Here is a 13,403-nt window from a genome sequence, read left to right on the forward strand (position 1 = left end):
TGAGAGACAGGGAACTGTGATAAGCTGCCCGCCCCAAAGGCCCACGGTATGCTAAAAGGCACCACGAGGCCCTGAACCCGGGCCTCGGACTCTGAAGCCCCCTCCCCCTCCTGCCCAAGTGCCTCGCTGAGAATGCAGCTGGGCTGCCCGCAGGTTTCGGGGGCAGGGACCACCCGCTTCATGTCCCCGGAGGCCCGGCCTCTGCAACCTGCCCAGTCAGCGCTGAGGGCACTGGTATGATGGCGAGAACACGGTCCGTCCTCCTCAGTCACCCCAGTTCCTGGCCCCTCCCCCTCCAGACAACTTGATCCCCCTTCCTGACTGCCTGGAGTGGCTCGGACCCACTTCCGTTGACCCCAGGTGACGTTTATCTTCCTAGTGATTTGTGAGGAGTTCCCAGAATTTATTAGGGGACTTGCCATGGGCCTGAGTGTTTCCGCAGGCACCTGCTTCCCAAGGAGATGGTCATGTGAGCCGCCCTGGCCAGATACAATTTCAGAGTCCTTCCCAGAAATCTGGTCTTCAGGGCCCAGTGCCAGCCTGGCGGGCTGCCTGCCAGGTCACATCTAATTTGATCCAACCCATCCAAATCCAATTATGTCCTGCAAACTTGGACCGAGTGGCTCGCTGGTGCCCAGGATGGGGCAGGGAGCCAGGAGACAGACGCTCTGCCGCGACACGGCCAGGCCCCAATTCAGACTCCGCCAGCTGCTGCAGGGCCCGGGCAGTCAGTCACCACTGAGCTTTAACTTCCACCTGTGAACGTGGAGTCACAGGACCTGCCTCCAGGCGCTCACGCACGTGCACTCCTCCCTCTGGCCGGGGAGGCTGCTCAGGGTGCAGGTAGGGACTGGAGGGCCTCCTTGGCAGGGGGAGTGGGAGGAATTGTAAATCGGGCAGATCTCTAGATGCCATGGGGAAGCAGGGCACGACTGCAGGCCAGCAGCAGGTGGAGGCTGTGGGTATCACCTTGAGAGAGATGGAGGAGCCTGGAGGGGCTGGGGACCAGAGGAGGCTAGATTTAGGACACATTCCAGAGGCCCTTTCTGTGAGGTTTTCAGATGTGATACGGGGACTTGGGCTCTGACTATACCAGCCATGGGCAAACTACGGCCCGTGGGCCGGATCCGGCCCGTTTGAAATGAATAAAACTAAAAAAAAGACCGTACCCTTTTATGTAATGATGTTTACTTTGAATTTATATTAGTTCACACAAACACTCCATCCATGCTTTTGTTCCGGCCCTCCGGTCCAGTTTAAGAACCCATTGTGGCCCTCGAGTCAAAAAGTTTGCCCACCCCTGGGCTAGACTCAGGTTAACCTAACCCTCAGCATAAGCTGCGGAGCGGCTGCCGCCATGCCCCTGTCACAAACAAGCACATGGAGGTTGGATGAGGGTGGGAGAGATGTGCCAGGGCCACACGTGTGAGAGGCAGAGCCATGGCCCGGGCAGCGCCATCCTCTCCGAGTGCCCAGTGCTTCCTCCTGTGGCCGTGGCAGGCCTCCTGCCTTCCCCATCAGGGCCAATTTGTCCCCAAGCCTGGCATCATTTCGGATGCTCCACCAGAATGTGCACAGAGTTCAATGGCGGCAGGATCTGCCTGCCCTTAACCAGTGTGTGCGTGGCGTTCTGCAAAGCGAAGTTCACAGGGCGGCGGGGCACGCCCAGCCTGCATGAGGAGCAGTCTCTCCCACTGCCCCCAGGATAACAAAGCTGGAATGTGTGCCTCCCAAGGGTCGTTGCTATGGCGACTTCATCAATAACATCACTTTCTGGATCCATGTCCTTTACACATCCGGGAAGGGACGGCAAGTGGGAACAGCAGCGCAGGGCGGGAAGAACAATCGCCTTGCTCTGCCCCCGCCTCCCAGCTCCCACCTCATCAATAGAAAACGAGGCAGCCCAGAAAGAGGCTGCGGCCGTGGGGTGGCAGGAATGGCCCGTCAGCAAGCTGCCCAGCCACGGAGGGAAAACAAACACCCCCACGTGCTGTGGGGGGAGCGGAGAGCAAACACCCCGCGTGCTGTGGGGGGAGCGGAGAGCGCCGGAAAGGTCCCGCCTCGGGAAAGGCGCAGGAACAGCACAGGGACCGGGGACAGGCCTGGTGGGAGATGACGATGACATCACCTTCTCCCAGAGCCGCCAGAGAGAGGTCAAAACGGAGGTGAGGTGAGGTGAGGGGCGGATCTGGGGGACCTGAAGGAAGGCAGATGGGGCGGCTCTGGGCTGCAGGCTGAGCACAGTGATCTCCTTTAAGGCCCAGGAGCCCTCTGCACAGGAGGTGCTGACACCCCCACTCTGCAGGTGAGGAGAGAGGAGAGTAGGTGAGGAAAGGCTTGGCAACGTCCCCAGGGACACGGAGTAGGACTGCGGGTGGGGCCTGTGCTCCCAAGGAGGTGATGGGCCATTTGTGCGGGGGAGGGGCAGGGAAGCCCTGCTACCCCATCTCCGCGTGGACTTTCCGCGGTGACGGGAGCCCTGGGATGACCCAGCCTCTGACCTGCCTGGCTCCGTCCACACGTCCACATTCAGCCTCCCCAAGCCCATCTCTAACGCCTGCTTCTCTGAAGTCCCTAGTTCCTCGCCCGGCCCTCCCTGAGTCAGAGGGTGACCTGTCGGTGCCCCCAGAGCCCCCCCCGGAGCCCCCCCACAAGCTTGCTGAGGGCTGGAGCATGCCTGTACATTCCTGAGCACCCAGCCCAGCCCAGGCCTGGCACAGAGAACACCGACCTCGCAGACCACCCTGCCAGTGAGGCAGCTTCATCCTCGCTGTACAGAGCAGTGCAGAGCGCCTCAGCAATGTGCCCCTGGTCCCCTGAGCAGGACGAGGTAGAACCAAACCAGACCCCTGCTCCTCTGACTTGAAGGCCTGCCCTTCTCCAGCTGCAGAGGGAACTTTCTAGAATATAAACAGACTGTCTTTCCACTGCTAAGAAGCTTTCTGTGTGCCCTGCCCCACCCAGGGCGCACCGCGTTGGGTTAAAGTTCTCAGTGTGGCATTCGAAGTCCTCTTGTCCCCACGCCTGCTGTGGCCCTGACAACGGGGACGCGCTCCTGTGGCCTGCTCAGCCTGCCCTCCTCCTCCCCTGGTGCCTTTGGAAATCTATTTCCTTTTGCCTGGGACACTCCCCGCTCCTTCGAATGGCAGCTTCCTACTGCCATTGATATTCTGCTTGGGTGTCACCTCTTCTAGGAGGCCCTCCTTGTTTCCACCCTTCCTGCAAGTCCCTAGGCCGGACCGGAGCCCAGCCTGGGCTTCCAGGCAATCAGGCTGCAGGGAGCGTCTGTCTGCGCCCAGGCCCAGGCCTGGCTGCCCGGCGCGGATCTGCCTCCGTCCCTCCTGCACCCTGCACCTGGACGGTGCTCCAACGGCCTCGCATTAGGATGCCTGGGCTTTCGCAGAAACAGGTCTCTGTTCCCACCCTGCGCTCCACATGACATCCTCCGGGAAATGCCAGGCCTGGCTGGGGTGCCAGCAGCTGACTGCCCCAGATGACACCCCCCGCTGACCACGAGCCCCGCCCACCCCAGCTGCATCCCTAGGGGCAGCCCCACCGGGGAAATGGGAGCGACTGGGACTGTGGGCTCCCTCTCACCCAGAGCTCTTCCGGGCCAGGACCTGCGCCAGGCTCTCTGCAAACATCCCGAACTGACCATCTTCATGACTGAGTGCCAGGTGGCATCAGCAGGTCCCTGACAGGTGATGCTGCTGAGGCTCAGAGAGGTCTCCCCCCACCCCCAGCCACTCCAACAGCAGGCCCAAAGGGGTCCCGGCCCCCTGGCCGAATGCTCACTTGGCTGCCTCAGTGGCTCTCAAGGGGCCTCTGCTCTGCTTCTCCTCCTCGCCAGGGGTGCATTTCAGATGAGACCACGTTCACCACCGCGGCCGCTCCCGTGGACAGGCGCGGTGTATGACAGAAGGAGGTGGGGAGAGCTGAGACGTGGCTGGCTGCTGACGTTCCAGATGACAGCAGAGGGGGTGGGCTGGCCTGCCTTCTTGGAAAACAGGGATGGACACATGGCTCCCATCCTGGTGCCTTCCTAGTCCTGGCCCCGGGAGCCCCGGAAAGCGGCCTGCATGAGCAGGGAGGCAGCCTGTCCGACAGCTGAGGACCACACGCAGTCTGGGCAGGCGAGCGTGGAGATGCCATGGGAGGTGCCACCAGCGCTGCCTCACATCCCCATCCGGCCGTGTAACGTGTGTGGCCTTGGAACCTGCTCAGTTTCCTCCCCGGAAGAGGAAGATCATTAAAGGGTGTAAAGAGGCTAGGGCTCCAGCTCAGGGCCCTCCGACAGCCACCTCCTGACACAGCGGGTGCCCAGTCCCCTCGCTCTGCACTGGCCTCCTCTGTGCTCGTCCCAACAGGGCCTCACCCCACCCTGGACGCACGCCCCTCGGACTCCTCCACCCCTCCCAGGGCTAACCTCCCCTCCCTTCCGCCCTGAACTTCCCTGGTTGGTCACTAGGCGGCGCCAGGAGCACGTCCACGCCCCGAGGCCCAGGTGGCTGGCCTCTGAGTTTTCGCTCCTCCCCTCTACAAGGGCTGTCAGATCCAGCAATAAAAACATAGGAAGCCTGGGTAAAGCTGGGTTTCAGGTCAACAGCAGGTACTTCCTGAGTATAAACATGTCCCGAATGTTGCCTTGGTCATACTTATACTGAAAGAGGATTTATTATCTGAAACCCAAGTTTAAATGGGAGTCCTGTATTTTGTCTGGCAACCCTATCTGTCCCTCCACAGGGAGCCTGAGTGAAGCCTGGGGGAAGTCGGCCTGCCCGTGACCAGGGACAATCTGTTTCTTCCCGCCACAGGTGACTAGATGGAGGGCCCCACGTGGGGGCCTCGAGAGCATTCCCACAGACACCCCTGGACCAGGAGGCGGCGGCAATAAGAACTCCGGGCCGCAAGCGGGAGAGTCTTGAAGGAACGAGCAGTTCCCCCGGCCGACCTCTCCTCCAGCGCCCATCCCGTGCTGTGGACAAGAGCACGGTGGCTCCTGGCTCCGAACCAGCTGTTCCTGGTGCCCGTCCTACACCGCATCCCCTCAACGCCCAAAGAGGTGGCCACCGTGACTTCCCAGGGGCCTTGGGGGATGAAAGGGTGCCACGGGCCTGGACACGCAGGCATCAATAAACGCTGAGAGCCTTTCCCTTCCCCAGAGCGCGTATCGAGGGCAGGCACAGCCCTGCCTGGGAACGTATAGGACTCCGGCCACATCTTCCCACTGGGGCAGACTGCCGGCTGTCCCCTCACTAGGGAAACACACGGGTGGTATAACGGGTCGGCACTGGGGTGGGCCTGGGAACAGGAGTCCGCAGGGAGGGAGGTGCTCCGGAAGAGGGAGCAACACACGCAGAGGCAGGGAGCATGAGCTGGGCAGTCTCTGAACTTGGGACACATGTGGGCACCACTGCGGGCGAGGCCTCAACTGACCTCAGGCTGCACGCAGCAGGGGAGCAAGCCCAGGCTGGGTGCCCAGCCAGACCTCGGCCCCCTGCAGCCTGGGATGGTCCTCTGGGCGCTGCGAGGAGCCCGGTGCCCTTCTTGCTTCCATTTGGCAGCCTCCCCTGCCCCGCCCTGTGCTGGCCGTGAGACACACGTGCGCCCATCTCAGGAGCTGGCACACCAGTCCCCACAAGAGGGCGAGTCCCTCTGAGCCACGCGGTGCCTGCCTGAGGCAGAGAGGGCTTCACAGAGGGGCAGGCGCGCTGGGCTTGAAGGGCGAGGAGCTGTCGGGAAGTGGGAGCTGCGAACGGCACTGAGGCAGCGGAAACGGCACAGAAACCGGGCTCCCGGTCACAGGACAGAGGCCGTGCGGGGGGGGGGGGGGGGGGGGGGGGGAGGCGGGGAAGGCGGGGAAGCCGGGGAAGGCGGGGGAAGGCGGGGGAGGCGGGGGAAGGCGGGGAAGGCAGAGCTCCAAGCAGGAGAGACGGTGTGTTGTGATGCGCCACCACGTGCATAGCGCGGGGAGGAGCTGTGGAAGGTCCTGAGTGGGGTGACAGGGCCAGCATGTCCACAACAGTGGCTCTGGCTGTTGTCTGGAGATGGGATGCGACAGGGGGACCCGGAGGCTCGGTGGCAGGGTGAGGCGTGTGCCTCGAGCGGCTCCCGGCTGCTCGGCAACCCCTGTTCCTGCTCTTCCATCCCTTTGCTGTTCAGTGGCTTTGGTTTCAGGAGCCGGTCAGACAGGGTTCAGATCTTGACTGTGCTCTTTACTCACCATGGACAAAGCTCTGCCTCTTAGCTCCTGCGAAGTAGGGGTAACAGCTCTGTGGCACAAGGTTGTCTCAGGATCTGGTGGCTTGTGTCAAAGTGTGGGCACAGGGGGTGGCACATGCTGCTGCCCAGTGACAGCTAACAGTCACCAGGGGACACCGTGTGTATGTATCATCTCCTTTCAATCCTCAGGAACAGTTTTATATTGAATACTGCTCGTCCCATTATACAGGTAAGCAACTGAGGCCCTAGGACTTGTGGCCGAGAAGAGAGCCGGGGCCAGGGTCAACTACCGCTTGGCCTGGGGCTGGCCCTCTGCCCTGTACTCCACACGCTGGGGGGCCGAGGGTCTGCAGCGTGCGGGAAGCCCCATGACTAACTCGTGAAGTAAGGCCTGGGGTCCCTGCAGGGCAGCCTGGCCTGGCTGGCTGGAGGCCAGGCCAGGAGAAGGGCATGGAGCTGGCTCACCAACAGCCAGAGGAGTTGTTTATGGGGTGGGAGGCTCGTAAAAAATAATGGGCTGGATTTATTGTCCCCGCCTCGAGGGCCGTTCCGGCTGCGCAGGTCCAGGACCAGTCCTCTCCCACAGCACATGAATCTTCCCGCTCGGTGGGTGAGCTGTTTATTCTCCCGCCCACCTGGTCTGCAGCAGGCAGGGGCGAGGGGAACCTGCACACCCCGAGACCCTCACCTCCAGCCTGGCCCGCCCACCCTGAGGAGCAGCTGGAGGGCAGCCCTGAGGTTGGGGCGTGGCCACACCAGTTCACCCCATTGAAAACAGAGTTTCCAGCCACATACACCCACAAGGGCCCCAGCACCCACAGCTGATGACGGAAAGCAGGGGGCAGGGGATGTCCCTGGCCCTGTAGGAGCCGTGCGGGGGCGCCCACCCGCCAGGAGTACTGGCAGGATCCTAAGTCCCATGTGGCTGGGGCAGTTCGGGAGGGCCCGTGGGTCTGTCTACGGGCTGGTTCATTCGAGTCTGGCGGTGGGTGGAGCAGAACCAGCTGTGTCATCAGAAATAGGTCTCCCATCTGGATGCTGCCCCTCAGGGTGGCCCCGCTGGGTTTTCCTTCCTGCGACGGGGATGACAGCTCACCTGGAATATTCCCCAGGGAAGCTGCGGACATCCAGGTGGTCAGGAGTGTAAAGACCTGCGAGCTGAGAAGAGTGGGGGTGGCCTATGGGGGCATCTGGTGGCTAAGGCGGGGGTGGCCAGGGTGGTGTCCTGTCGGCCTGCAGGCCAAGGGCAAGTGGGAGCAGGAGCAGCCGATGGAAGACAAAGTCCAGAGGAAGGTCAAGGACCAGGCTGGAGGAGAGTGGGGGAGGGCACTCTGCCCGCTCACCTATGGCTACTGGTGCCAGGACAAGGGCAGAGACAGGGCAGAGAGGGCAGCATCCTGGGACCCATGGCTCTCTGCTCTGACCCATCCCAGGGGCCTGCATCCGAAAACTCCCCAGTGACCTCTGCCAAGGAGCTCCCCCAGCCAGTCCCAAGATGCGGTGTGCTTTGAGCAGTGGGCTCAGGCCCAAGGGCCAGGGTGCATGCTGTGGCTGCGTGGGTGTCACTGCACGGCTGCCTGCGGGTTCTGCCTCTCTGTTCAGACCCCTACTCCAACTTGGCTTCCAAGGTCAGCTGCCTTCAGTCCACTACTTTCAACCAAGGCCTCGTTCCACTGGATTAGCCGGCGTCTCACCCTCTCCTCCCCACAATACCCAGCCACCCAATCCCCACAGAGTCCCAGGCCATGCTCAGCTGGCCACCTAAGAGGCCCCCTAGTCTCAGGGCTGCTTGGCCCCCTCTTCACAGCCCCCAGGCAGAACCGGTTCCCTCTGAGCTGAACAGGCTGCTGCTCAGCCCCATGCTGACCACCCAGCACCACGGCACGCCACAGAGCGCATGGACCTGACAGAGGTTTCAGAGGGAAGAGCAGCATGTGAGAGGGAGGCAGCTTGAAGGTGCTGCCTCCTTGGTGGCCTGTCCACTGTGGGACCGCAGAGGCCCCCAGCATATGACCACAATGAGGGGCAGTGGAGCCTGGGACTGGCCTGGCCTGGCCGCCCGGCTGTGGACCGGAGAGGGACTGCATTGCTTGCTGTGTCAGGGGCTGAGCAGGAGGCAAGTGTGGGCTGTGATGGGCCAGAACCGGTGCCTGGAAGCCCTGAGCAGAGGGAGACGAGCCACAGATGCCAAGAGCACTGGGTCCCCTCCCACCCAGCGCCGGGCAGGAGAACGGCCTGAGTTCTGGAGAAGCTGCTTACGTGAGTCACTACCCTCAGGCAGCCACTCGCCTGACCGCTCAAGCATTTCCCCGAAAGGATCTCTCACCCCCTGGGAGGGCTTACTGGTCCAACTTACACACCAGGAGCCCGAAGAGGCAGGAGTGGCGCAGAGGCCGCGTGGCCAGTGGAGATGGAGAATGGCGGAGACCCGAAAGCTCCCAACCCCAGCCTGGCCAGAGCCACATGCTTTGGGCCAGGGTTTGTGCTGGCGCCTGGGAAGTGGGACCACGCTGAAGGGCCGAGCCCTGTGGCCTGACTGCTCAGCCAGGGGCCTTGGCTGACCCTGCCTGACCTCTCTCATGCATCCAGCCACTTCTAATCAAAACCAGCCTGTGTGCTCCTCCTGCTCAGGGGAGGCTCTGAAGAGCTGACGGGCTTAGGAAGAGTCAGATGACGAGGAATCTGAATTGCCAAACAGCTCTGGACCCATCAGCCCTCCCAGGAGCCATGGGGATCAGAAGCCACTTAGGTGCAGAGCAAGCTGGGGCTTGGCGCCCGGGCCGCCCTGATTCTGCGCGCTAACCATCGTTACTGTGGCCGAGACACAGTCACAGCAGCTGCAGGAATGGTCACGACAGACAGAGGCTCAGGGGAGAGGCAACGAGTCCAGGCACCCAGGCCCATCTCCACCCCGGGATTAACGAGCCGTCAGCCCACATCCCATGCACTTGACCTGTCTCTTCGGACCTTCCATGGGGCCTGTGGGAATCCCAGAAATGCTACCACTAGTCCTTCCTGAGGTATCCAGGAAGTCTGCTGTTTTGTAGATGGATTCATTGCTCAGATTTAAAAATTAGGAGATTCACACAAAGATCCTAACGAGGGAAGAGGTTTCTTTAATCCCCATACTGCTTAATGTATATTGGGGTTGAGCTCCCACATCTGAATTCCGGTTAAATCTCCATCCCTGGCTTCTATGAAAATCTGGACCTGGCCACCCAGGCCTTAGGGTGGGTGAGGCACGGGCTTGAGGCTCCACTGCACAGTCAGCGGCCCAGTCCCCGAAGTGTCCGAGTGCCCGTAGGAGCCCCCCCACTCTCCCCTCCAGCATCGTTCCCCACCCCTGCTCACCCAGCTTCCCAGGGCTCCCTCTGCACGAAATGCAAACTCCAGCCTCAGTACAGCAGCCTCGCAGGGCCTGCCCCACCCAGCTCCCCTCATCCTGGGCTCCTCGCCCCGTGGCTCTCTGTGCTCCACCATCCCACCCTCCGTTCTGCTAGTCACACGAGGTGGGCCATGCCTGCCTCAGGGCCTTTGCACACGCCCTGCCTGGCACGCTCCCCAGCTCTTCCTGTGGCTACTGATGCCAGCCACTTGGTTCCAGCTCACGTGTGGCTTCCTCAGAGGCCTTTACTGCCTGCCTGTTTCTGTCTATTCTCCACCCTGTTTCTTTCCTTACATCCTCGTCGCATCACAGCTAGTGACCTGGCTGGAATCCTGACTACCAGCTTCCTACCGTGTAACCTGGGGCAGTTCCCTAATGGGACAGTCTCTGGCCTCCTCACCTGTCACCAAGTCATACTATCTCCACCTTGCCACGCTGCTGTGCGGGCTCGGCTCAGAGTCTGTGCAGGACCCCGCAACAGCCACCTCATCGTGCGTCCCCCCACCTCTCTGGCTGACGCTGAGGTCTGCTCTGTGACAGCCCTCGCACCACGGTGCTTGGTGCTCACACTTCACCCGGGGTCTTGCCCGTGGGAAAGCCATTCTTCAAAGGACCAGCCCACACAACCTCGCCGAGGAAGGGGCTCAGGCCGCCTGGCCTCGGGAACTTCACAGCCTGCTCAGAGCGATCGTCCCATAAACCCCTCCTTGATGGAAGCAGGACTCCCCTCCCACCACCCTCACTCTCTCCTCCATAAATCTGTTTCTTATAAAACTTGATTTGGGCCCAGGGTCCTCATCTGGGGCAGCCTGACCTCAGAGCCCCACAGCTGGGAGGTCTTATGAGGGGCAAGCTGAGCCGCCCGTGTGGGCTGCTGGGGAAATCTGGACAAGGCGGCGGGAGCAGCGGCCAAGAAACGGCGAGGCCGGCCTCTGCCCTGCTGGGGACGTGGCCTTGCTGGGGATTATCGGGCCGCGCTGTCCTTGAGGATTCTAAGGAGCCGGCGAAGTAGCTCTGCCTAATGACCCTGGGCTGTGTACTTTTTAACTGTTTTTGTTTTTTTTTCTTTCCGAAGAGCCGCTTTCAGATAAAAATCCTGCCCAGGGCCCCTGAGTGTCACGTCGGAGCCTCTGTCAGCTTCAGCGTCAGCGTCAGCGTCAGCGTCGCTGGGACTCTACACCTAGGATCTCAGTCGATCCCCCAAAGACCCTTAGGGTCAGCACACATCGCCATTTTGCGGGTGAGGAAGCTGAGGTTCTGAGCTTCATGGGGGGCCCGCCAGGCTCCTCCAGGCCCATTGCGGGGCTGGCCTGTCCTCCTTGCACATCTACTCCCTTGGCCACTCAGACGGCCAGGCCCAGGCGGGCCGGCTCCTGCCCCTGCCCCTGCCCCTGCCCCTGCCCCTCCTGCAGAGGTCCGGACCTTGCCTTCATCCTCAGCACACAGGTCTCTGCCTTTGCAAGGGCTGCTCCCTCGGTCTGGAAGCCCCTCTGCGCCGAGCACACAGGTTCTGGCTTCTCGCCAGCCTGTCTCGCCTCACAGCCCTGCAGCTTTGGGCCCAAACTCTGGTCCCCACCAAGGACCTTCGCCTGCTGGGATCAGCAGGGGCCAGGCTCTGTCCCAGCCCGGGCTGTCCCCAGGCTACCTCTGCAGTCAGGCTGGCCAGGAGTCTTCGGGGTCCCTTTGTCTGGCCCCAGCCGGCTGCCATCCACCTGGCCTCCAGGGGGCAGCAGGCTCCTGACCAGGAAGACTGCCCCTGGGCTGGTGACCCCGTGAAACACAGCCCACAGTCCTGGATGTTGCCCGACTCACAGAGACTGAGAGAAGGTCCCTCAGCCAGTTCGGGCCTCAAGCCCCCCTTGGGGAAGGGGACCAGGAGGATGGGGCCCTCCACAGCCAGCCCCCAACCCAGAAAGGAAGACAGTTTCTCTTGTCACGTGTACCATGTGTGGCCCCACTTTGTTTCCAAACAAAAACACCAGAAATCCCAACAGGCCTGCTGAGCGGGCAGAGGGAAGGCGCTGGGAGGAGCCCATGCAGAACCAGCACCAGAGCACACAACAGCCACTCAGGTCACCACCAAACTCCCGGCCTGAGCCCGGGCCGAGGCCCATGCCCTGGCTGCCCGCTGCGGCGGGTGGGGCGTGTGGGCAGGGGCGGACTCACCGTTGGAGCGGTGGATGCAGGTGTGCTGGTTGTCACTGAGGAAGAAGCCGCTGTGACACTGACACTCGTAGCTGCCCAGGGCATTGACACAGATCTGCTGGCAGCCGCCATTGTTGTCCTGACACTCGTCCACATCTGCAGGAGAGGAAGAGAGGAGAGGAGCTGGAAGCGAGGGTGCAACAGCTCCCCCAGATTGCACGGGGAGGGCTCCCCGAGCTACACATGGCAGGACTCTGCCCCACGGCGGTGCTCCACAAACACACGACACAGTATCCCATGGAGTCACTGCAGAGGGATTCAGTTACCATGGCTGTGGTCCAGCTGGTCCTGACTCTCCTGTGTGCCGGCATCTTACCTGTGTTAACTCCTCTAATCCTCACAGCAACCCTGTCACTCAGATCCAGGTGTGACCCCATTTAATAGGTAAGGAAACTGAGGTGCAGGGAGGCAAAGCCACCTGTCTAAGGTTCCACAGAGGCAGAGTCAAACCTGGTGGTCTGACTCCCAAATCTGGGCTCTCACCGATACTACTGCTGCCCCTCCCTCCGCGAGACAGTGCAGCCTACACCCCCCCCCCCCCGACCCCAACCCCCCACAGCCTTGCCAGCCAAATCCCTGTCCCCTCGCCAGTCACACCCAGATTCACAGCAGCAGCGCCAGACCTTGCGGCTAGGAAGGGGCTGGAGGGCGGGGCAGCCTGCTATCCCCTGCTGCCCCCCCCCCCCCTCCCGCCATGCTTTCCCCGAAGCCCAGGCTTTTGGCCTCACAAATTGATTTCAAAAGCCCACAGAACGGGGAGGTTCTGAAAAGGCCCTGACCTCTGGCTGCTGAGACCGGGCAGAGGCTGCCAGGTGGCTTTCCCACTCCCCAAGACAGACCTGGACGACACTCAGTGTGACCAGAGGCTGCTGGCACGAAGGGTGCCGCGGGCAGGAAGAGTCTTTATGGAGCCCTGGTCTTGGCCAGCACAGCATGTTTCAATTACCAAAGCCATCGCTCCCTACACCGTCAGTTTGTTTAATGAAAGAAGGGCTTCTTAAACCTTAATGTGCCATGTCTGTATTGTCACTGTAACAGGCAAATATATGAAACCACAATGGCAACATGCTACTGGCTGTGTCTAGGCAACACCCCAACCCCCAGCACGCGCGCACACACACACACATTCACACACACACACACACACACACACTCACACTCATGCACGCTCCCTCTGCATGGAGCTTTATACATGGTTCTTTTAAACACGGGCATCTTTTACTCCTGGAAGCAGGTAAGGGATCTGCAGGGTGGGCTGTACTGAACTGTCAGCTGGGCCCCCTCGGGCTCCGGGAAACCGACCACTTCCCCCGGCTCCCTGTGAGGCTGATTGCGAGGCAGGAGGTCACTCCTCCTCGGCGAGCTCAAAGGTGAGCGTGCGGAGGGCGAGCTCTGAACTCCGTAAGCCGCGCAGCTCCAGCTCCAGTGGCCAAGGGGGCTTGTGCTGAGAGGAGCTGACGGTGGGAAGCGGGGAAGGACAGGGAGGCATTATTCCAAAACCCTCTTCTACTCAACCAAGTCTTCCTGGTGGCTCCTAAAGGCCCAGGGCCAGTGTGGCCTTTGCTGGGGGCATCTCCCCCCGACACCCTGG

The 13,403-nt window shown here is 61.6% G+C and overlaps 1 protein-coding gene across 2 annotated transcripts in view; it reads right to left on the reverse strand.

The window, feature by feature from the left end:
* Positions 1 to 13,403, reverse strand: part of SCUBE1 (signal peptide, CUB domain and EGF like domain containing 1) — a gene marked incomplete at its 5' end in the record, with an annotated part of 98,070 nt that overhangs the window by 42,253 nt on the left and 42,414 nt on the right. For both annotated transcript variants that reach the window (XM_081084951.1, XM_081084952.1), the window contains one exon: positions 11,774 to 11,908. In XM_081084951.1, the coding sequence (XP_080941077.1) occupies positions 11,774 to 11,908 (135 nt within the window). The remainder of the gene's footprint in view (positions 1 to 11,773; positions 11,909 to 13,403) is intronic.

The sequence above is a fragment of the Myotis nattereri genome (assembly GCF_964212035.1).
Source record: "Myotis nattereri genome assembly, chromosome: 2".
In the NCBI taxonomy this organism is placed as follows: Eukaryota; Metazoa; Chordata; class Mammalia; order Chiroptera; family Vespertilionidae; genus Myotis; species Myotis nattereri.